Raw genomic sequence first — 24053 nt, forward strand, 5'->3', positions numbered from 1 at the left:
TTTCGTGTACTAATCGCACGGTTTTGCGGTGCGGTCGCAAAACACAGACACTAAACTTATTACAGTGAACAGAGACGTCAATGAACGAACGGACAGATCATAACTTTGCGAAAATAAAGAAAGTAAAATTTTCATTGAGGCAAGACTTGAACCAAGGACCTCTCATTCCGCAGCTACTCACGCTAACCACGTGACCACGGCGCTCCTTTTGCTACTATTTCCTTGATGTTGCATATGTTGCGCATGGACTACTCAGTTTGTATATTTTACTAATTTTTTTCATAGTTCCACACAACTTCTTCCTGTTTTCTCGATTGATCTGTGTCCAGTTTTTCAAGGTCTATCCACTGGGCCAACTTATAACTAAATCTGAGGGGGGTGCGATGGGGAGGTTCCCTTGTGAGAATACTTGTGGACCGTGCCCTGCTGGGTGCGACTGTCTGGCGCCGGATTGCTGTTGGTCTAGGCACGTTGTTTTCGTAGCCGGTCAAACAGCAAGTTCAGTGCCCTTAGCTGAATAGCAGAGGCATGATTGGTCAACTTAAACTGAGGCTAGTTGACGTCATGAAACCCTGCTCGAAACTGGAGGGAACGGTCGCTATTGGCGCGAATGATGTTCTGAGACAGTGTGGGGGAATTTTGGAATCAGAACTGAATGCTGATTCGCAGTTTTCGAGGAGAGTAGGAAGTAGAGCAATGTTGGCTTCGCTCTTGCGTTGTGTGGGCAGTGGGGTTCAGGATCTGATCTTCGTCGGAGTCAGACGGTCTTGCGACTCGGTCGCTCTTTTTCGGAAGAACTTAGAAATCTTCGGACAGCCTTCGAGGCCAGGGGTTGACACAGAGTTGCTGCACAGCAGACGTCGGCGCCTACATCATCAGGACGCTGCTTACCGACGACGTGCTGCAGATTTCAGTAATGGTACAGTATTTTGCGGCTCCGGCATTGTAGGACCTTATCAATTTTATACTGAATCCCTCAGCAGCACGCGCGCTCGCCTTGCTACAAATCCACCTTGTTTGTTTCTCCATGTGATCACATTTGAACTCTCACTACTAATTGCGATACTGCTATATAGTTGGGAGATTAATAATTGATTCATTAGGAGCTCCAGTCACTATCGTCAGTCTATTCCATTAGAGAGAGTAGGAGCCCCTTGTTCTGGAGCCAACTCTTATTCTCATAATAGTTCAGTATACCCTATCCTTTAACCTACTGTGTGTGTCGACAATCATGTACATTTATGTATTGATATATAATAAATCTCATTGTAATATTTCATCCGCATATCATTTCCTAGATATAGGCAGAATCCCATTTCGTGTTGTTTATTATGATAAAGTTCTCTTTTTTGAGTAGATTAAGATTTTTATTAAATTATTGTGAGTGTGCGCTCCTATTTTACCAACTAGCAGGGTCCACCATCATTTCCTTCCGTTACCGTTGTGCGCATAATTAATTAGCTGTAGATAAGGAGGGGGTCGAGTGCATGTCTCGTTCTCATGCAAAATTCGTCTGAATTAAGGAGGTACAAACTCTTCTCCACCCTGGCACCTCGCAGTCTGTTCTTTCGGACACGTCCGAAACGATTACAGACGCACAACAAGCTCGAAATCTTACGGGAATCAGTGAAATGCTACGAGTAGTGAGGATTATGGAACGGGCACATCAGCAAAAGTGTGTGGATAAGTTGAGAATTTGCTTCTGACGGGAGGCGTGCTAGGGTCGTCCGTGCAGTTGCAATGAGCACTGAGTGCTTTGCAAGCAGGGGACCCACGTTTGATTTTCGGTCCCGCACAAATTTCCAGTTTTTCCCATTGCTTTAATTCAACCCCACTGGCAGCTAAGGTCGTTAATTTCTGTGTGTCTTAAAACAGATTCTGCCTGCACGCGAGTGACCGTCAGTTGCGAGGTCACACCGGCCCCACACCTGCCCTTATGGTCTGGCGTGCGATAGCCTACAATTCTCGCACTTCTTTGGTGTATCTGGAGGGGACGTTAACCAGCGCTTGGTGCGCCCAGAATGTTGCTAGACCCGTTCTTTTGTCGTTATTGCAACAGGATAATGTTCGTCTACACTACCAGTGAAAACTAACGTACTCTGCAAGACGAGCAGCAGCTTCCCTGGCCAGCACGATCTCCAGACGTGTCTCCAGTCGAGAACGTGCGGGATACGATGGGGCGCGAAGTGAGTCGTACGACTCGTCAGCCAACAATTCTTACACAACTACGTAGACAAGTCAAGCAGGCGTGGCAACACGTATCCCAGGACAGTGTTCGCCATCTGGATGCCACAGTCAGCGCTTGCATTGCCGCCCGTGGAGGGTACACCAGTTACTAATATGGGTGTTGCAGTACGGATCGATACATGGTTTCTCAGAACCGCTTGTGCTACTGATCTGTAACAGTAATCGTTTCATGTACCCCACATACACTGTTACAGCAGTAAGACATGAGTGATTTGGAAACCTCCACAAGGGTGTACTAATTTTTTTTTCCGGCAGTGTTGATGTGGAAGTCACAACAGTGAAAAGCCCAGTAATAAGCAGTTATCAAAGTGTAAAACAAAAAATGGAGTCATGAAACAACGCTTCCGATGCAGTTCGCGCTCAGAGCGGTGACAGCAAGACCTCCTTGATCGTCTCCGAAATGCTGACGGTCCTGCTGCCGGCAATAGAAAACGGAAAATGCAAAAGGGAAAATAAGAAGAAAACTAAACAAAAATAGGTAAATTTTTCTACGCATTCATATTAAAGACACATAGCACTACGTACTCGAGCTCAGCCGAAGCCAGGGAGAGAATCATCCCCTGTGAACATAATCGAGTGAGCAACGCAACAACCCTCTGATGCAAAAGTACTTTGATGTTGTTGTTGTCGCTACGGAAATGATCTACATAGCGTCGATGTGCCGTACTTCAATTGCAGTCATACACTAAGTTCATATAGGCCAACTCGTCACCAATAAACCTAGCCGGCCGGGGTGGCCGAGCGGTTCTAGGAGCTACAGTCTGGAACCTCGCAACCGCTACGGTCGCAGGTTCGAATCCTGTCCTTAGATTAGTTATGTTTAAGTAGTTCTAAGTTCTAGGGGACTGATGACCTTAGAAGTTAAGTCCCATAGTGCTCGGAGCCATTTGAACCATATAACAAATCAAAGTAAAATTTGAAAACAAACTTAGAAAGTTACTCCTTGGCAACTCTTCTATTCCGTAGAAGAATTTCTATTGCTGTAATGTGTTACAGATGGTGAGTAGAAACTACTAAATCACAACTTTATATATGCTTTTTATAAATAAAAACCGTATGTACAAATTAATTTGCAATGAGAATGTAAAATGACTCGTTCCACACCATTACTATTTATTGTGCAAAATGATCCATGAAACATGAAGCAAACTATCTATTATCTTATACACATATTAATTTGAACATATTGGTGCATAATTGTAAATTCAGTTGATACCGAGATAGACTCCAAACTCTAAATTCGAAGTCAACTAGAACTTGTACGTCATGTTATTCTTTATTTTCCCAGTTGTTTACCTCGTGTTAACTTCAGAAACGTTATTGTATTTAAATTACAGACGCCCAGACTTTGGAACATTCGAGTGCAGCTTGGTTCTGTCAACGACTTTTAAAAGGAAAAAAAAAGGAAGGTCGTTACAGACAGGGCACAAGTTCAGATTGGGGAAGGACAGGGGCGGAAATCGGCTGTGCTCTTTCGAACGAATCATCCAAGCATTCGACTTAAGCGATTTTGGAAAATCATAGAAAACCCAAATCTGCACGGTCAGCAACATTTCGTTCTGCTGGAGGACACTGGACCGCTGGCGCCTGCTAAACTGTACACTTAGAGTGTTCTCTTTGCAATCTCTTTACTACCGGGTGGTTATAACTAAAGTGTAGCTACTCAAGGAGACCCAGTGTGGGCTCTAATTATCGTACGGCAGATATTATCGCACGATAGATATGGTAACGCGTTGATGCAGGACCGGTTTATGTTGGAAAAAAATTAGTTCCAATTTTGGGCATGAGGTGCAAATCTGTGGTTGTGTATCCAAGAAAGACCTATAGAAATGTTTCCACATGTAACGTGTGCAGGAAGGGTGAAACAAGAGAGAAAGTCATGATGTTGATTTTATTATAAATCATATTGCATGAAAACAGTGATTTACACACAGCTGTGCTCTTCCAAAGCAGGAATCACATGCTGGACAAGGAGGTCTCGAAAACGTGCACATGTTACGGTACACCTAACAGGCCCTATGGGCATATTTTCTTCATAAAAAAAAAAGAAACTGGATCCACACCACACAGTCAGATACAGTGAGTGCAACGGCCCTTCGTGTACAACACACGGTTTAACAGTACCCCAAAATCCGGCAGTTCTTTGTAATCACTGCATTCTGCACCGTAAAATGTGCCTCTTCACTTCATACAATATTGGTTGGCCACATGTCATCAACTTCGATCCGTGCCATAAAACCGAAGAGCAATTTCAGAATGGAACTGCGGATCGTGAGGTTCGAATTGGTGCACCGTCTGGATCTTGTACGGGTACGAGTGCAAAACAGCCCGCAAAACTTCCCGTACTGTTGACCATGAGATGGTCAATTCTCGTGACACCGCACCGGGACAAGGGTCACGTGCTGCACGGCCAGTTATAGTAACAGCAACCTCGTCAACTTTCACCGGGATAGAATGGCTTCCTCTTCCGGGTGCCACACCAGGCTCATGCATGTTTTCGAATTTCATTACCATCTTTTTTAAACCATTTAACGACATCGGGCCTCTCCTCAGACCTTTCGGAAGGCAATATTCTCTCAATGCAGCACTGTAGCTGCTGCCGTTCACATAAAACTGTTTCACTAACAGCGCGCGGTCTCTCTCCTCGGTAGCCATACTGTCACTCACGTTATGACTTGTCAAATGAAAGCGTGGATATCATACTGTCCTTCAGACAGTGCACAGCGCCAGATTTGCACCTGGTGGCCAAAACTGAAAATATTTTTTCAGCTTAAATCTTTTCTGCATTAACGCATTAGCATATCTACCAAGTTTCTCTGTCATACGACAATTACAGACCACAGTGGATATCCGTCAGTAGCTGCACTTTAATTATATCGACGAGGTACATCATGCCACATGTAACATTTATGGCTTTAGGTGCCGTTAACTCAGCCCTAAATTTCATTTCATAATTTAGTTGAGATTGCATTAGCTGAAGTGTGACGTACGAAGTGGAGTGGGGTGTAGGCATGAGATGGTACATTGTCTACCGATTCCATGAGAAATTGTGGCAGTTTAGCAGTCGGATAATCTGACTAACTGCCGTAACAAGAGATGTAGAGGTTATCGCGTTGGCCTGCGTGCCAAATCGCTAATTTTCATTTACTAATTTTTTAAAATGTGACGCACATTTGGGTTGGGTTGTTTGGGGAAGGAGACCAGACAGCGAGGTCATCGGTCTCATCGGATTAGGGAAGGATGGGGAAGGAAGTCGGCCGTGCCCTTTCACAGGAACCATCCCGGCATTTGCCTGGAGTGATTCAGGGAAATCACGGAAAACCTAAATCAGGATGGCCGGACGCGGGATTGAACCGCCGTCCTCCCGAATGCGAGTCCAGTGTCTAACCACTGCGCCACGTCGCTCGGTGACGCACATTTAATGGACAGTCATACTATCTATCCTCTCAATAGTAAGCTATCATATATTCTGTTGTGGATTGGCAGGAGGGCCAACCCACTAATGTAAGAGGAAGCCGAAAGGCACGCGTTTTACCTCACGCAGGCTGGTGTGAGGTCTGGAACAGGACAAGGAAGTTAGACTAGAAAAAAAGGATGTAGCTGGTGGAATACTTAACTTTAATCCATTAATGTTGAACGTAGCTCTTGTCTGTAGATTATTTACAATACCAATAGTAACTGAACATGGCGCCTTGCTAGGTCGTAGCAAATGGCGTAGCTGAAGGCTATGCTAACTGTCGTCTCGGCAAATGAGAACGTATTTTGTCAGTGAACCATCGCTAGCAAAGTCGGTTGTACAACTGGGGCGAGTGCTAGGAAGTCTCTCTAGACCTGCCGTGTGGCGGCGCTCGGTCTGCAATCACTGACAGTGGCGACACGCGGGTCCGACGTATACTAACGGACCGCGGCCGATTTAAAGGCTACCACCTAGCAAGTGTGGTGTCTGGCGGTGACACCACATATTCGCATCAATTTCATCTTAATAATTACATTAGAATAGTAGTCCGCCCCCGGTAGCTAAATGGTCAGCGTGGCGGATTGTCAATCGTCTGAGCCCGGGTACGGTTCCCGGCTGGGTCTGGGAATTTTCTCCGCCCAGGGACTGGGTGTTGTGCTGTCCTCATCATCATCCTATCATCCTCATCGACTGCAGGTCGCCGAAGTGGCGTCAAATTGGAAGACCGGCACCCGGCGAACGGTCTGCCCGACGGGAGGCCCTAGCCATACGATTAAATGAATAATTAAATTAGAATAACGATACGCAGGCGAAGCATTTCAAGCGTCATCGGCTCCCGCCAGAATTGGGCACCGAGCAAAGTGATTTGCGCTGATCAGCTGAGTCGGTAAGTAGGGGCTATACAGTACAGTCCGGTCTAGGGGCCGCACATTTAAGATCTGAGATGCACGCCGTATATTATGACCTTAAGAAATCGCAACTCTGCCAGCAACACAAAGCAAAACAAAGTATGGAATGTGTAAACTAATCTGTGACTGTAATTCCTACAATATATTTAATGTTACAGGACCGTTAAGTGTTACATACGTGAACAGTGTCACTTGTGACTTACTAGGCATATGTTTGTGGAATGTCTAGTTAGTAGTTTATGGTTTTAGCTGATCTGTGTGTTATAAATAAACAAAAGGCCACAGGCACCGCGGTTAACTTCGGGTACTTATTTAGTAGTGTACTGCCTTAGCCAACTTAATAGTAAATTTCACAGCCTCACGCCAAGAACAACGGATTCATTACCTGAGTGCTATGTCTGCACAGGACACCTATAGAAGACATCAGGTGGGTCAACAATTACAGAATCTCAGGGTTCTGCTTTGGCGTGGCAGAGTACAAGCAGGTCCTGCATTCCCAGTACAAATGGGAACATTTACAAGCTAACTGTGGTAACACAGAGGAGGGAATGAACGCGCAGAGTACATGTTGCACTGGACACTGACTGTCGTCACATTCAGTCACAAAGCATTTTGTCGTTTTTATAGCCGTAGGCAAGCAGGTGCTGAGGCAGCAGGAACACTCACCAGCTCGTGGGCGCTCTTAGGGTAGTACTTGGTTGGCCGCAGGAAGCGGATGAGGAAGTCGTCGTCATCTCTGTAGTGCAGCGTCGGGTCAGCTGCAAACAACACACATGCATTATTAATATATGCAGCCATTTTTCTCGGTTATTTACTTAATATTATTAATATCTGCAGCCATTTTCGCTCAATTCATTGGTACTAGTCTTTAACCTCAAAGCCTTACCGCAGTATTGCACCAACATTTTTCAGTGGACGACTTACTCCAGACAAATTGCCGGCCGGGGTGGCCGAGCGGTTCTAGGCGCTACAGTCTGGAACCGCGCGACCGCTACGGTCCCAGATTCGAATCCTGCCTCGGGCATGGAGGTATGTGATGTCCTTAGGTTAGTTACGTTTAAGTATTTCTAAGTTCTAGGGGACTGCTGACCTCAGAAGTTAAGTCCCACAGTGCTCAGAGCCATTTGAACCCTCTGAACCAGACAAACTTATTATTTCTGAAGCAGTATACGTTACTTGTCAGTTCGTTTTTGGCTTATGTACCATTTCCTATACAGGAATGACGTTCCACGACACATGCATCAATATGGTTTTTTTTTTTTTTTTCAGATTTCACGATGAAGGGCAGCACGAATTGTTACACTAATAGGAAAGCATCATGGTAATGATGAACAACCTGAATTGGCAGAAGCTTGAAGATGGATAGCAGCCATCTACACTCTGCAAACCCCTGTGAAGTGCGTGGCACTGGGTACTGCCCACTGTACCATGTATCATCGTTTTCTCGCAGTTCATTCGCGTACGGAGCACGGTACAATAACTCCTTAAGCTCTTTACGCCCCGTAATTATCCTAAGCCGGTTTTCACAGTCCCTAAGGGAGTGATATGTAGGGAGTTGCTGTATATTCCTAGATTCTTCACTTAATACTATCTTACTACTGTCTATCTCATGCATGTCTACTCACAAAGTTTCAAGAATATTAAGAGAAGAATCTAGGAATAATCTACAGCCCCCTATGTATCTGTGCCATAGGGACTGCGAAAATTGGATCATGCCAATTACAGTATGCATGCAGACATTTAAAGAGCCGTTCTTCCCATGCTTCATATGTGAGTGGAAGAAATCCTAATAATTGGGTACGCAGTAAAGTACCCTCCGGCACGCATTTCAAATTGATTGGCGGAGCATGGATGTAAATGTAGCTATATCTAAAAGTGCTATAATAGTTTAAATGAATGTACAGCGAATGTAATGTATTGAGTAGCCCCACAGCTCTATAGTAAGCACCTCCTCAAGATTGTAAGTGTTTGTACCACATCACAATAAATGGCTTGTCTATTGCAATAAATCATCAGTAATTCCTTACTGTTTCAAATAAAGAGTAACATTCGCATATATACGACTAAAGGAAAATATGAAAATCGTTTTGTTACATGGCAGTTTAATCCCAAACTGTCCCATAACCAATTTTATAATGTAATATGCATGTTCTATAGTTAACCACGTCAAATTGTTAACACTACATGAAAACTGTATGCACTATACATTGCTACCAATGACTGCATTGCTAATTATTTCTATTTCTCCTTTCTTCTTGATACGGTGAAGGAGTCTTGTTATTTTGCCAACTCTGGGGGCTTTTAGCTGGCTCGCAAAAAGGAAGTCAACTTAGGGGAACTGAAGAGTCGTATAGTTGTTTGGTGTGGTGGCCGTTCTTCACGTTTGTAAAGAGCAGTGAAAGATAGTCAGCCACGTCCGCCCTGCAGTAATGTCCAGGAGACAGGCAGCGTGTCATAAAAACAGCATTATGCCAGAAGCAGAAAGGAACTCTTTTTAGCTACGATAAGATTCTGGAGGCTACTTGAAAATACAAGACTCTGTAGCATGGCAGCAGCCATTACGTGCTGGCAAGGCGTGCTGGAACTTTCGTTGTGGTTGGCCATAACTGAAAATCCATCATGTAGTGGAGGAGATTTTCTGTCTTCTTCCCTTGGTCACACCTTGTTTGTTAACCATGACAAAATCTACAAGAGCAGCAAACTGTTAAACTTATTTATTGAACTATCATTGGTCAAAACTCGCAAGGTCTGCTGCAGTTGGCTGGTGAGATTTAGATGCTAGCAGAACCAGCTAAGTTTGATAAAGTCAGAAGAAACTTCAGCTTATGTGGCCACAGAACTCTTACGCCACAGCAGATCACACTTCCCCTTAGGACGCCACTGAGGCAACCATAGACGATGCTTGCAGAGAGAGATATCACTAACGTAGAACAACAAATTACTGACGCCGAGCTGAACATTGAGTTTTAGCCACCATTGCAACCGTCGTCTACACTCGCACAGTTTAAGAGTGGCAAGCATGTATTGTCGTGGCAACCACCGAGGCAAGGGGAGTGTGAAGTTAGTTAATTTGCTTCAAGGTTTCATTTCGAAGACCTAATGTTCACAGCCAGCTAGTTATACCGATCACTTGCCTTGGCGGAAGTACTGGTGTCCTTTCATGCTTTTCTGGGAACTTTTCGTTCAATCACTAACACCTTTTTTTTGTGCAGTCATTAGCCATATTTGTGACAAAGTTTCAAATAATACTTTCATGTATCCACCCATCCACACCAAGGCCATAAATAGTGTTTACAGTCCCTTGTCCACTTATTAAATGTTTGTATTCTTGATTCAGTGGGTAAATAATGATTTCGATACCTTGTGGCAATAAACCTCCCTTTTATAGTGACCACTAGTTCCCTCTCATAGTTTGATGTATGCCTTCACTAACATGTCCATGTGAGGTGTAGTACCATATTTTCGTGCTCGGTTGGGCCACCCCTAGTAATTTTCACTTAATAAGGCGTTATGCACTGCACGACTTGGTTTCTTTTATACTTGTATCATTTTATGCGGAGGTTGCCAGCTCTGTAGGCGACCGCGGATTGGATCAGTAGCATCTTAGGGGTATCCTAAAGTGCTCAATCGACACCTCACAATTATTCTTTAATGAAAGTTTGCTGTGGTCATAAAAAGATAAGCCAACGAATGTACTTGGTAATTTATCTTATAAAGATAAATATTAAAACTAAATCTAAATTTTGTTTCATTACTCATTCTATTCAACGTAGGAATTTTATAACAAAAACTAGTAACTTAGTAACACAGAAGATTAATACGTTCATTTTCGTTATTAAGTTAAGTATGTTTCACTTTGATATTTATTAATATGTGCTTGGTTGGTGGACATCCGTATACACAAATAAATCTTGTAGAAGTACCCTACAGATTAATTCGCATCACATCATTAATAACTCAGTCAGATGAGAAACCAAATATGATTAAGACTGAAACGCATTACGCTGTGGCCAGCATACTTAATTCATCGATTTGATAGGTTTAATTGGTCGATAATTTCCTATGTATATGCAAAGATGCTGTATTATCCATGGGAAAGCGTGATGATTGTATAGGATTTCCTTTAATGTCTTTTAAGCCTAAAATCCATTCTTCTGGTAGTTAGCAGGAGGTGAAATCATGGCCCTTGCCGTTTTTACTCTCTCCGTCTTCAGGCCACGAGTGGCCTACCGGGACCATCCGACCGCCGTCTCATCCTCAAGGGGAGGATGCGGATAGGAGGGGCGTGGCGTCAGCACACCGCTCTCCCAGTCGTTATGATGCTGTTCTTGACCGAAGCCGCTACTATTCGGTCGAATAGCTCCTCAATAGGCATAACGAGGCTGAGTGCAACCCGAAAAATAGCAACAGCGCATGGCGGCCTGGATGGTCACCCATCCAGGTGCCGACCACGCCCGACAGCGCTTAACTTCAGTGATCTCACGGGAACCGGTGTATCCACTGCGGCAAGGCAAGAATAGTGACTAGCGTATTGTGAGGAGCCAGTTGCTCGCCCATCGTTGACCAGACGTTTTCAATTGGTGAGAGATCTGGAGAATGTGCTGGGCAGGGCAGCACACGAACATTTTCTGTACCCACAAACGCCCGTACAGGACCTGCAACATGCGGTCGTGCATTATCCTGCTGAAATGTAGGGTTTCGCAGGGATCGAATGAAGGATAGAGCCACAGGTCGTAACACATCTGAAATTGAGCGTCCACTGTTCAAAGTGCCGTCAATGCGAACAAGAGGTGACCGAGACGTGTAACCAATGGAACCCCATACCATCACGCCGGGTGATACGCCAGTATGGCGATGACGAATACACGCTTCCAATGTGAGTTCACCGCTATGTCGCCAAACACGGATGCGCCATCATGATGCTGTAAACAGAACTTGGATTCATCCGAAAAAATGACGTTTTGCCATTCGTGCACCCAGGTTCGTCGTTGAGTACACCATCGCAGGCGCTCCTGTCTGTGATGCAGCGTCAAGGGTAACCGCAGCCGTGGTCCCCGAGATGATAGTCCATGCTGCTGCAAACGTCATCAACCTGTTCGTGCAGATGGTTGTTGTATTGCAAACGTCCCCATCTGTTTACTCAGGGATCGAGACGTGGCTGCACGATTCGTTGCAGCCAAGCGGATAAGATGCCTGTCATCTCGACTGTTAGTGATACGAGGCCGTTGGGATCCAGCACGACGTTCCGTATTACCCTCCTGAACCCACCGATTCTATATTCTGCTAACAGTCATTGGATCTCGACCAACGCGAGGAGCAGTGTCGCGATACGATAAACCGCAATCGCGATAGGCTACAACTCGACCTTTATCAGTGCCGGAAACGAGATGGTACGCATTTCTCCTCCTTACACGAGGCATCACAGCAACGTTTCACCAGGCAACGCTGGTCAGCTGCTGTTAGGGTATGAGAAATCGGTTGGAAACTTTCCTCATGTCAGCACGTTGTAGGTGTCGCCACCGGCGCCAACCTTGTGTGAATGCTCTGAAAAACTAATCATTTGCATATCACAGCATCTTCTTCTTGTCGGTTAAATTTCGCGTCTGTAGCACGTCATCTTCGTGGTGTAGCAATTTTAATGGCCAGTAGTGTATTTATCACGGCATACAACTACAGTCCATATGTTAGGTCCAACCCTTTCCTTTCGTTTCCTTGCACATAATTCCTTTACAACATCTGGAACGCAGTGCGGTACTTGCACTTTGAGAGCAGGTACTCAGCGCATGTCAGTGGCGTCTTTCATCACGATGGAGGATATTCTCTGCGAAAGTAATCTGTCAGAAAACGTTCGTATATAACATTGCTACCAGTAATAACTAAGAGCTTTCATAGAAGACTGTTTGAATTGTTTTGGAGAATGTTTCCGACATAACAGTAACAATTACAATAGCAATCGAGACTCTTCCATTCATGCTGAGAAAGTTCAATATCAACACACGTCTAACCATAGCCTTTATGCTGAGTATATGTCCCTGGAGAAAGATGCGAGGCAGCACTGATCATACGACTTAACTTAGAAGATATGTTAACAAAGAGGAAGCAGCGTTTATAGAGTTTGAAAATTTACAGAAAGGCTTCGAAATTCTGACTTCTACAGTGTTCAAAACCGGAAGCGAAAAGTCACCTGCAACTTCCACAGAAAACATACTGCAGTTGTAAGATTCAAAGGACATGAAAGGGAAACAGTGGTTGAGAAAGGTGGCGAGACAGGACTGTAGCCTATCACCGAAATTATTCAAGGAAACCAACGAGAAATTCGGATGGGAATTAAGGTTCATGGAGAAAATTAAAACGTTGAGTTGAAATGTGGACGGTAAACAATTTAAGCTTTTGAAATATGATGTTACCGACAAACGCTGAGGAATAGATAGATAGAATAGCTAATGAGGAGGGGATAAATAGGGTTGAGGCAAAAAGAAGTTCACGGTACAATTTTACTAAAAGAAGAGATCTGTATATAGGAAATATCCTGAGGCATCGCTGAATTGTCAATTTGGCAATGGAGGGAAGTGGAAGGCGTAAAAATTGTAGAAGGGACCAAAGCTTCAGAACAGAGAGTAGATTCAAATGGATGAATGTTGCAATAGTTACGCAGAGATGAAAAGGCTTGCACATGATACACCAGCTTGGATATCTGCGTTAAACCAGACATTGGAATGAAGACCACAACAACAATACCCAACTATGATTCACACACCAATATCTAGGGGACCATGGGCACCTGTTGTAAGAAAATGAAACACCAACAGCCATCCTTATGATGTAATTTATTGTGTAGCTACCAGTTTCGGTGCTTCAATGCACCATCTTCAGGCCTTAGGTGACGCTGAAGACGCTGTCATGATCCATATATACGATGCATCAGTGGCCAACAAATGATTTACGCAGACTATCTGTAGCTGTGATACCGTCTCTCCAAACATCAACTGTCAACATCATAGTTACAGGTAGTCTGCGTAAACCAGTTGTTGGCCACTAATGCATCGTCTATATGGATCGTGATAACCCCTTCAGCATCAACTAAGGCCTGAAGATGGTGCACTCAAGCGCCGAAACAGGCAGCTACACAATAATGACGTTGAAAGGACGGCTATAGTCTGTGTAGTCTGAAAAGAAAATTTGAATCTCTAGTCAATGGACAGGAATAGTAGTTTCAGTTCGTCAGCTCAATCGATTATTTTCGTCACATTTGTGGTACAAACGATTGCATTAAATAAACAGAGAGCCTGTCGCTCGAAGCGATAAGGGGGCGACAGAGGTCACTGAAGTCAGCGGGCGATAACTATATCTCCTTGTGTTAGCCTCTCTGGGGGACCTCTCGAGATGGCCTTGAGCTGAGTTCCATGGGTCACAGTCGGGAAAATGGTACTTCAAATGACACCCACCAGTAGCCATTCGAGCTTTCTGTGACTTGTGATACCTATCCTGGTGGCTACTGAAGTTATTTCTTACGCAAAGGAAATCGATTGTTAATTTAACAGCGTCGTATCTGATATACCTTATGTTACACGTGTAGGTACAAACGGTTAAGTAGAGAACAGAAAAAAGGAAAAAAAATAAGATGGGAAGAAGTATACTGCCAAGAGTAGCTAAAAAGCTCTTCTTTTTACTTTGCCAGTGGCTTGCGCTTCATGCAGAATGCCGAATGAATTTTCGCGCGTTTTGGGAGGTACTTTCGCCCAAAGGTACGTTTTATATGGTTTTCTACAGGCATCTGTAGGAATTCTGAAATTTGTCCGAAGTCTTTCGATATTCTACAAAAAGCTCCTTCATCTGATTGACTTGCGTTTTTCTGTGTCAGTGAACTTTGTAGCTATCGATTAGGCAATGACACACAGATTAGCTATGACCTCTACAGCGTGACTTTAAATTCCAAACAAAGAAATAATAGGCCTTGAAACAAAATCTCGATACGTCAGTGTATTATTTTCCATGATAACGTGTCGTCAGCTTCAAAAGTGAGAGGTAATATGTTTTCCTGAGATAAGATATAGAACTCAGAAGCACGGTAGAAACGTCGTCGATGATTTCATGCCTAAACATTCCTGAGCTTTTCTGATCTAATTAGTTTTGATGTAGTAATAAGTAGTATTATTCGGAGTAGGTATTAAAATCCATGGAGAAGAAATAAAAACCTTGAGGTTCGCCGATGACATTGTAATTCTGTCAGAGACAAGAAAGGACTTGGAAGAGCAGTTGAACGGAATGGACAGTGTCATGAAAGGAGGATATAAGATGAACATCAACAAAAGCAAAACGAGGATAGTGGAATGTAGTCGAATTAAGTCGGGTGATGCTGCGGGAATTAGATTAGGAAATGAGACACTTAAAGTAGTAAAGGAGTATTGCTATTTGGGGAGCAAAATAACTGATGATGGTCGAAGTAGAGAGGATATAAAATGTAGACTGGCAATGGCAAGGAAAGCGTTTCTGAAGAAGAGAAATTTGTTAACATCGAGTATAGATTTAAGTGTCAGGAAGTCGTTTCTGAAAGTATTTGTATGGAGCGTAGCCATGTATGGAAGTGAAACATGGACGATAACTAGTTGGCACAAGAAGAGAATAGAAGCTTTCGAAATGTGGTGCTACAGAAGAATGCTGAAGATTAGATAGGTAGATCATATAACTAATGAGGAGGTATTGAATAGGATTGGGGAGAAGTTTGTGGCACAACTTGACTAGAAGAAGGGATCGGTTGGTGGGACATGTTCTGAGGCATCAAGGGATCACCAATTTAGTATTGGAGGGCAGCGTGGAGGGTAAAAATCGTAGAGGGAGGCCAAGAGATGAATACACTAAACAGATTCAGAAGGATGTAGGTTGCAGTAGGTACTGGGAGATGAAGAAACTTGCACAGGATAGAGTAGCATGGAGAGCTGCATCAAACCAGTCTCAGGACTGAAGACCACAACAACAACAATAGTAATTTGATGTTAAATTCTCTTCAGAATTCAGCGGTCACTTTTTTCACATGAGAAGTAGGAATCATTTTCATCTGGGATGACAACATGTTGTTACATTGAGCGATGCCGAAATGTAGGTGATACTTTAATTTTCATCCTACCAGACATAATAGATCGACATTTAACTTACATTTTTTAGTTGTAAACCGTTGACAAAAGCACATTTTAATATAAATTTTGACGTGAAATCAACAAATGAGTATAAAAAAAGGAGGTGACTGATTTAGAGTTAAATCTGAACTTGTTAGCGTGCATAAATATCTGCTGTTAACGTTTACCATCTCTCTGGTACTCGACAGGTATTTACAATGTCCGCATGCAGTGGGCGTTTTATCATCCCTTAGTTAATAACTGTCATTTGTCTGCTGGTTGGATGCCCTCCCCTTCGCCACAAAGTACGTTACCCTAAATAGAAGAGGTAAAGGGAACCGACCTGTCTGTTCATCGTGTAACCTCTGGCCCAGTTATCTTCCTGAATTAAATACTTTTTAGTATTGACTTCTAAAGTCATGCTGAGTGCTCCATAAAAACCATTTCCAGACTAACTTGACGACTAGGTCAAGATGTGTCATCTAATACTGGTCTTCGGGTTGTCCCCTGTGTCGCTGTCACTGGGCGCTTTCAATCCTTTCATGTAGGAAGGAGTACCCCAAAAGTCAGCATGAACTTTATAGCTAACACATTCACAGCGAATTTCCTTCTAACCGGGGACGTTGGATGCTGGACTTCCATAAAGGCATACTTCGTCTTCAGAACTGATAATGACGCGCATTCTTTAAGACATTTGATAAGGATCCACATCTCGGGCTACAGATGGCGTTACAATTTTATCGTGGTCTTAAATATCCAAAATGCTGTGGGGCGCTTGGACGTCTCCGATTTTCAGTGTTAAGAAAAATCAGTTAGGGAGGTAGAAATAACTCGTAAATTGTTCACATAAAGCCTCACAGTGAAAAACTTTTCAAACAACCTTTGTATTTTGAAGGAAACTAAGCTGATGAACCGAGCAAGATGGCACATTGGTAAGACACTGAAGACATATTCGGGAGGAGGCCGGTTTGCAGTTCCCATCTGGGCGTCCAGGTTAAGATTGCCCCAAATCACATAGCTCAAATAACATGATGGTTTCTTTTAAAGGGCACTTCCAGTTTTTCTTTGCCATCATTCGGCAGTTCGACATTATGCTCCGTCTAACGAATTCATCTTCAATGATACATTAATCCTTTAGTTACTTCCTTCCTTCCTTCCTGCGTTGAACTAGTGAGAAAGAAAGGCAAATAATGGATCTGAAACTGAGCCCTGTGGATCTCTAGAAAGCATATAGTATCAAGAAGGGTGTTGACTTTCCGTTCCACAGACAACGTGTTCTCTGATAGACATGAACGCAACAGAATGTACATACAACAGCTGTAGAGGCGATATCTAGCAGTCTACATTACTTCAAAACTATTCCCTGACGATTTTCCTGCTACATTTTTCTCCAGTCCGAGCTTATGCTGCGTCTCTAATGACATCGTCTTCAGATCCAAATTTTGCATTCTTTGTGAACTGAAATGAAATGTCGTGTGGCTTTGGCCTCCCGTCGGGTAGACCGGTCGCCTGGTGCAAGTCTTTTGAGTTGACGCCACTTCGGTGACTTGCGCGTCGATGGGGATGAGATGATGACAATGATGACAACACAACACCCAGTCCCTAAGTGGAGAAAATCTCCACCCTAGCCGGGAATCGAACCCGGGCCCCTTTTCACGGTATTCCGTCGCACTGACCATTCAGTTATCAGGGCGGACGTCTTCCTGAACTAAAGGGATGAGAAATATACACTATGTGATCAAAAGTATCGAAGTTCGTGGCGCCCTCCATCGGTAATGCTGGAATTCAATATGGTGTTGGCCCATCCTTAGCCCTGATGACAGCTTACACTCTCGCAGGCATACGCTCAGTCAGGTGCTGGAAGGTTTCTTAGGGAATGGCAGCCCATTCTTCACGGAGTGCTGCATTGAGGAGAGGTATCGATGTCGGTCGGTGATACCTGGCACGAAATCGGCGTTCCAAAACATCCCAAAGGTTTTCTATAGGATTCAGGTCAGGACTCTGCGCAAGCCAGTCCATTACAGGGATGTTACTGTCGTGTAACCACTTCGCCACAGGCCGTGCATTATGAACAGGTGCTCGATCGTGTTGAAAGATGCTATCGCCCTCCCCGAATTGCTCTTCTACAGTGGGAAGCAAGAAGATGCTTAAAACATCAATTTAGGCCTGTGCTGTGATAGTGCCACGCAAAACAACAAGGGATGCAAGCCCCCTCCATAAAAAACACGACCACACCATAACACCACCGCCTCCTAATTTTACTGCAAGCACTACACAAGCTGGCAGATGACGTTTACCGTGCATTCATCATACCCACACCCTGCCATCGGATCGCCACATTGTGTACCGTAATTCGTCACTCCACACAACAACGTTTTTCCACTGTTCAATCGTCCAATGTTTACGCTCCTTGCACCAAGCAAGGCGTCGTGTGACATTTACCGACGTGATGTGTGGCTTATGAGCAGCCGTTCGAACATGAAATCCAAGTTTTTTCACCTCCCGCCTAACTGTCATAGTATTGCAGGGGATCCTGATGCAGTTTGGAATTCCTGGGTGATGGTCTGGATAGATGTCTGCCTATTACACATTACGACCCTCTTCAACTGTCGTCGCTCTCTGTCAGTCAACAGATGAGGTCGACCTGTACGCTTTCATGTTTACATGCCCCTTCACGTTTCCACTTCACCATCTCATCGGGAACAGTGGACCTAGACATGTTTAGGATGTGGAAATCTCGCGTAAGGACGTATGACACAAGTGACACCTAATCACCTGACCACATTGGAAGTCCGTGAGTTCCGAGGAGCGCTCCATTCTGCTCTCTCATGATGTCTAATGACTGCTGAGGTGGCTGATGTGGAGTAGCTGGGAGTAGGTAGCAGCACAATGCACCTAATATGAAAAATATATGTTTTTGGGGATGTCTGGATACTTTTGATCACATAGTGTAATTAATGGACCTAAAACAGACCCCTGTGGGACTCCAACAAGCGTACGCTTCCCAAAAGCAAAACGACTTTCCGTGTCATAGACAACGTGTTCTGTGAGAAGCAGTCGTTGCAGAGTACACATACAAGTGGCGGGTGACAGGTGGCGGGCTTGAGTACGCACCCCTGAGCAGCTCCCTCAGGGCCACCACGGCCTCTGCTACGTTCTCCGGCGTCTCCCGCAGCTCCTCCCGCGCCTGCTGCTGCTGCCGATCGGTCAGCGGCGCCAGCTGGATCCCAATGCGCTCCCTCGGCGTCGTCATGTCGGCTGCTCAGTCTGCTCGCTGGCGGACAGCCTGCAAACATCGGTCGGCAAGTGTTAAGTGAAGTTGGGACCCGACTTTCGAGATATATACACTGACGGAAAAAAATCGCAGCATCCAAAAATAATTAATGCAGAGTAATAAAATTTCGAGAATACGTTTGTCCAGGTAACTAAGTGATTAGCATTGCAAGATCACAGGTTAATGCAAGCGTGAGATAAGCCATTGCAAATGTCAAAAGCTGGTACATGTATACCCGGCGTAGCCGACAGAATGTTGAATGTAAGCAAACGTGCGTGCATTGTGCTGTACAAGTGCCGGATGTCAGTTTTTGGGATGGAGGTTCATGCCCGTTGCATTTGGTCGGTCAATATAGGGGCGGCTAATACTGGTTGCCGATGACGCTGGAGTTGTCGTCCGATGACGTCCCATATCTGATCGATTGGAGACAGATCTAGTTTCAATCTGGAACCGCGCGACCGCTACGGTCGAAGGTTCTAATCCTGCCCCGGGCATGGATGTGTGTGATGTCCTTATGTTAGCTAGGTTTAAGTAGGTCTAAGTTCTAGGGGACTGATGACCTCAGATGTTAAGTCACGTACTGCTCAGAGCCATTTGAACCATTTGAACAGATCTAGTGATCGAGCAGGCCAAGGTAACATGCCGACACTCTTAGAGCATGTTGGATTACAACAGCAATATGAGGGCAAGCGTTATCCTTTTGGAAGACATCCCCTGGAGTACTGTTCATGAATTTCAGTAGAACAGGTCGAATACCAGATTGATGTACAGATTTACGGTCAAGGTGCGTGTCATATCCACGAAGGTGTCCCTGTTGTCATACGAAATCGCACCCCATACCATAACTACAGGTGTGGGTCCAGTGTACCCAGCACACAGAAAGAGCCGGCCACTGTAGTTGAGCGGTTCTAGGCGCTTCAGTCCGGAACCGCGCTGCTGCTACGGTGGCAGGTTAGAATCCTGCCCCAGGCATGGATATGTGTGATGTCCTTAGATTAGTTAGGTTTAAGTAGTTCTAAGTCTAGGGAACTGATGACCTCAGATGTGGTTCGAATCCTGCCCCAGGCATGGATGTGTGTGATGTCCTTAGGTTAGTTAGGTTTAAGTAGTACTAAGTCTAGGTGACTGATGACCTCAGATGTTAAGTCCCATAGTGCTCAGAGCCATTTGAACACAGAAAGATTCGTTGCAGGCCCTCAACTGGCCTCCTTCTAACCAACACACAGCCACCACTGGCACCATGGCAGAACCACCTTTCTATAGAAAACACAACACTTAACTTCTGAGGTCATCACTCACCTAGAACTTAGAACTTAGAACTACTGAAACCTACCTAACCTAAGGACATCCCACATACCCATGCCCGAGGCAAGATTCGAACTTGCGACTGTAGCGGTCGGGCGGTTCCAGACTGTAACGCCTAGAATCGCTCGGCCACTCGGCCGGCACACCTCCTCCCTGCCCTTTGATGAGCTCTCACTAGACACTACTTTAATCCCAAATGGCGGTGGTTTGGAGTCAATGGATGCACTGTACAGAGCGTCTGACTCGTAACTGTCCTTGATGTAACCCATTCATAACAGTTTCGTTGTGTCACTGTGGTCCAACTGCTGCACAAACTGCTGCTGCAGCTGCTATACACCGAATACGATCGTCTTCCCTCTCGGTAGTGCCATACGGCTGTCTGGAGCCCGGTCTTCTTGCAAAAGTACATTCCCGTGATCACCGCTGCCAGCAATCATATACAGTGGCTACATTCCTGCCAACATCCAGCTTCTCGTAGCCCCATTACACGCCCTCCTACAAACTCAGTGGGGTGTTCACAATGGCGCCTTTGCCGCCTTAAAGGCATTCTTGACCAACATCAACTAACCACGCCCAGTGTGCGTCTCCTTAGCTGATTGGTGGTACTTGCTTCGGCAGTACATATACTAAAATTGGAACGACATAGAGAAAGCCGGCATGGTAGCTCAGTGTGTTCGGTCAGAATGAAAAAACTGAGTGACCGGATCAACGATAAACTTGAACCGGTGTCATGGGACGTCCGCCCCGAACAAATGCAACGAACGAAATGAGATTTTTTAAAAAGTGGTCAGCGCTTCGGAATACCATGCGAAGAGCCGGGGTTCGGTTCCCGGCTGGCTGGGAGAATTTCTCCGCTCGGGAACTGGGTGTCGTGTTGTCTGCATCATCATACCACCCTCATCGATATACAAGTCGCCGAAGTGGCGTCAACTAAAAGACTTGCACCAGGCGATCGGTCTATACGACTGGAGGTCCTCTCCACTCGGCATTTATTTACCACGTCCAGTCTCAAGGGTAACTAACGCTCACGACCGTTAGAGCGTGTATTTAAAGCAAACCTGATTTGCATCCTCATAATGGCTCTACTAGCGCCTCTCTTACGCGACTGGCGCGAAGTTTGAAAAGACATCATGTTTGAGATGTAGAAACACGCTTACCAACTTTCGTTTAGGTCGCTCAACTCCTTCTTTATGTCATGATTTTTTTATCGGCAGTGTGCCTTTTTTCAGCTTTCCTGATAGATTTGTTATAGTTCTAGAGTTCTCTACAAAATTTGAATAGTTCTGCAGAATTTCGTTTAAAAAACTGACGAAGAAACAAACGTTTTCACACATGAATTTGTTGAAGGAACTGAAGCTGGCTCCAACAGAAAGGAACAATCACCTTAATTTGTAAAACCTCCCATCGACACGTGAAGGACACATAGTGTTGTGTATTATTTTTTACAAATTTCAGTGGTTTTGATCGCAATATAATGTAATACGAGGGTCGTCCGCAAAGTACGTTCCGTTTCTATCTCTATCCGCGGCAGCGCTACGATCGCAGTTCCGAGCACGCGCGGCACTTACTCTGACTCAAGGAGAAGACATGTAACGCCATTTTCAGATCGCTGCTGCCCACGTGTGCTTTGTAGTGCTTCTTTATAATGTCAGCCGTAATTGAAAATGTCGCCGAGTGTGAAATCAGATCTGTGATTCGTTTCCTAAATACAAAGAAAGTTAAACCAAAGGAAATTCATCGGCATATCTTCGAGGTTTACAGACAAAATGCTATGAGTGATTCAATGGTTAGAAGATGGGTCAGACTGTTCAATGAAGGACGTGATCAAGTGCACGATGAAGAACTAAGTGGACGCCCGTCAGTGGTTATTGATGAACTGGTTCACACAATTGAAGAGAAGATTAAGCACAACCGTACGTTTACACTTAGTGCCCTTGCTACGGAAGTTCCGCAAATCTCACGATCACTACTTCATGAAATTGTTACTGAAAAACTGAAACTTCGAAAACTTTGCTCAGGTTGGGTACCCAAAATTCTTACTGAACAACACAAAGAACAACGGATGGGCAGTGCACTTCAGTTTTTGACACGCTACGATGAAGAAGGCAATGGTTTTCTTTCTAGAATATTCACGGGGGATGAAACAAAATGGCAATCAATGAAATGGAGGCACACGTCATCCCCAATGAGGGTTAAGCCTAAACAAATCTTGACACCTCGAAAAGTCATGTGCACCGTTTTTTGAGACAGAAAAGGCATTTTGCTGACTGATTTCCCACCACGAGGCCAAACAATCAATGCACATGGTTCCTGCGAGACCATTAAGAAATGACGCCGCGCAATACGAAACAATCGTCGAGGATTACTGTCAAAAGGTGTTGTTTTTCCCACGATAATGCCCGACCTCACACGGCGAATGTGACCAAACAATTCTTACGGGAATTTCACTGGGACGCGTTTCATCATCCTCCGTACAGCCCGGACCTCGCTCCTAGCGACTTTCCTCTCTTCTTACACCTAAAATCTGTCCTTGGTGGTCAACACTTCAACGATGATGACGAGCTGAAAGAACATGTTACCACATGGTTGAATACACAGGCGGCAACCTTCTACGAAGAAGGCATACAAAAAAAGTCCCACTCTATGACAAGTGCCTACAAAATTTCGGAAGCTATGTGGAAAAGTAGTTTAACAGTTGTAGATTTTTGTACAATAAATATTTTTCTGTATTTGTACACGTTTGTTTTATATAATCAAACGGAACTTACTTTGTGGACATACCTCGTAATAATTAGATAGTAACCGGTTTTGGTTGATTAACAACCATCCTCAGATCTAAGGGCACAAACTAACAAGATTTACTTTCACTTAATGTGAAAACCTCCTGACTGCGTTAAAAAAAAACATAAATTTTCTATAGAAGTATCGAAACGTTAAAAATAGTAGAAAACCACTATGCTCACATTGTAAATGGTAGTTAAGTGCAGTGTTAACCACCTCAAAATCCCTACTAAGTGTAATTTGTCAATATTCAAAAGCTGAGCAGAGCATGACGCAATACCAAACTCTGATCGCACTTCGCCCATCTCCCAGTTTCCCAATGATTCTTCCACCTAATGTTGCTGCCAGGTCATGTTGTGGTGAAAAATGCCACCACAGTGCACTCTAACTGCTTACTGATTGACATGTACTGTCTTTTCCCGTTCCTTCAACAAACTCATGTTGTGGGGCCAGCCCCGTTTGACACTATAGTCACACTGACCTCACGCCGGGGCAAATGAGATACATGGGCCCTGTGGCAAGAGTCACAGCACGAGACACTACAGGTCTTCCGAGTGCCAGCAGGCGTTCTCCGGTGGGAGACATTGATTCATGTACGCTCACCTTTGTAAGTACAGCATACTATTTGATAATCCTTATAATAATCAGCAACCTAAAATTGATACTTTTTGCTAGCTTTTCTTGGTGTTTGTTATTCAAGTGTTTGGAACGATTCTCCAGACAAATGCATCTTCGGGCTAAGAAGACAGTACGAACTGATGTCGATGGCTTTCTAAAATCTAGCAAGACAGATTATGTTTGTTCACCCCCGCCTACGATTTTTAAGATGCGATGCGTGAAGATAGTGAGATGTTCTCGGTGTGCTGTACCTGTCTAATCTTAATTCAGAGTTATAAGAGGAAATTCTCACGCATTGAGCTCACAGCATGAGTGAACACTACTGCTCTTTACTCATACCCAGTTAAATT

The 24053-nt window shown here is 44.5% G+C and overlaps 1 protein-coding gene across 1 annotated transcript in view; it reads right to left on the reverse strand.

The window, feature by feature from the left end:
- Positions 1-24053, reverse strand: part of LOC126234289 (retinaldehyde-binding protein 1) — a 143658-nt gene that overhangs the window by 103742 nt on the left and 15863 nt on the right. The window contains exons 2-3 of the mRNA XM_049942976.1: positions 18840-19011; positions 7279-7370 (exon numbers count right to left, since the gene is read on the reverse strand). Coding sequence (XP_049798933.1) covers positions 7279-7370; positions 18840-18978 — 231 coding nt within the window. The 5' untranslated portion in view covers positions 18979-19011. The remainder of the gene's footprint in view (positions 1-7278; positions 7371-18839; positions 19012-24053) is intronic.

This window comes from Schistocerca nitens, chromosome 2, assembly GCF_023898315.1.
Source record: "Schistocerca nitens isolate TAMUIC-IGC-003100 chromosome 2, iqSchNite1.1, whole genome shotgun sequence".
NCBI lineage: Eukaryota > Metazoa > Arthropoda > Insecta > Orthoptera > Acrididae > Schistocerca > Schistocerca nitens.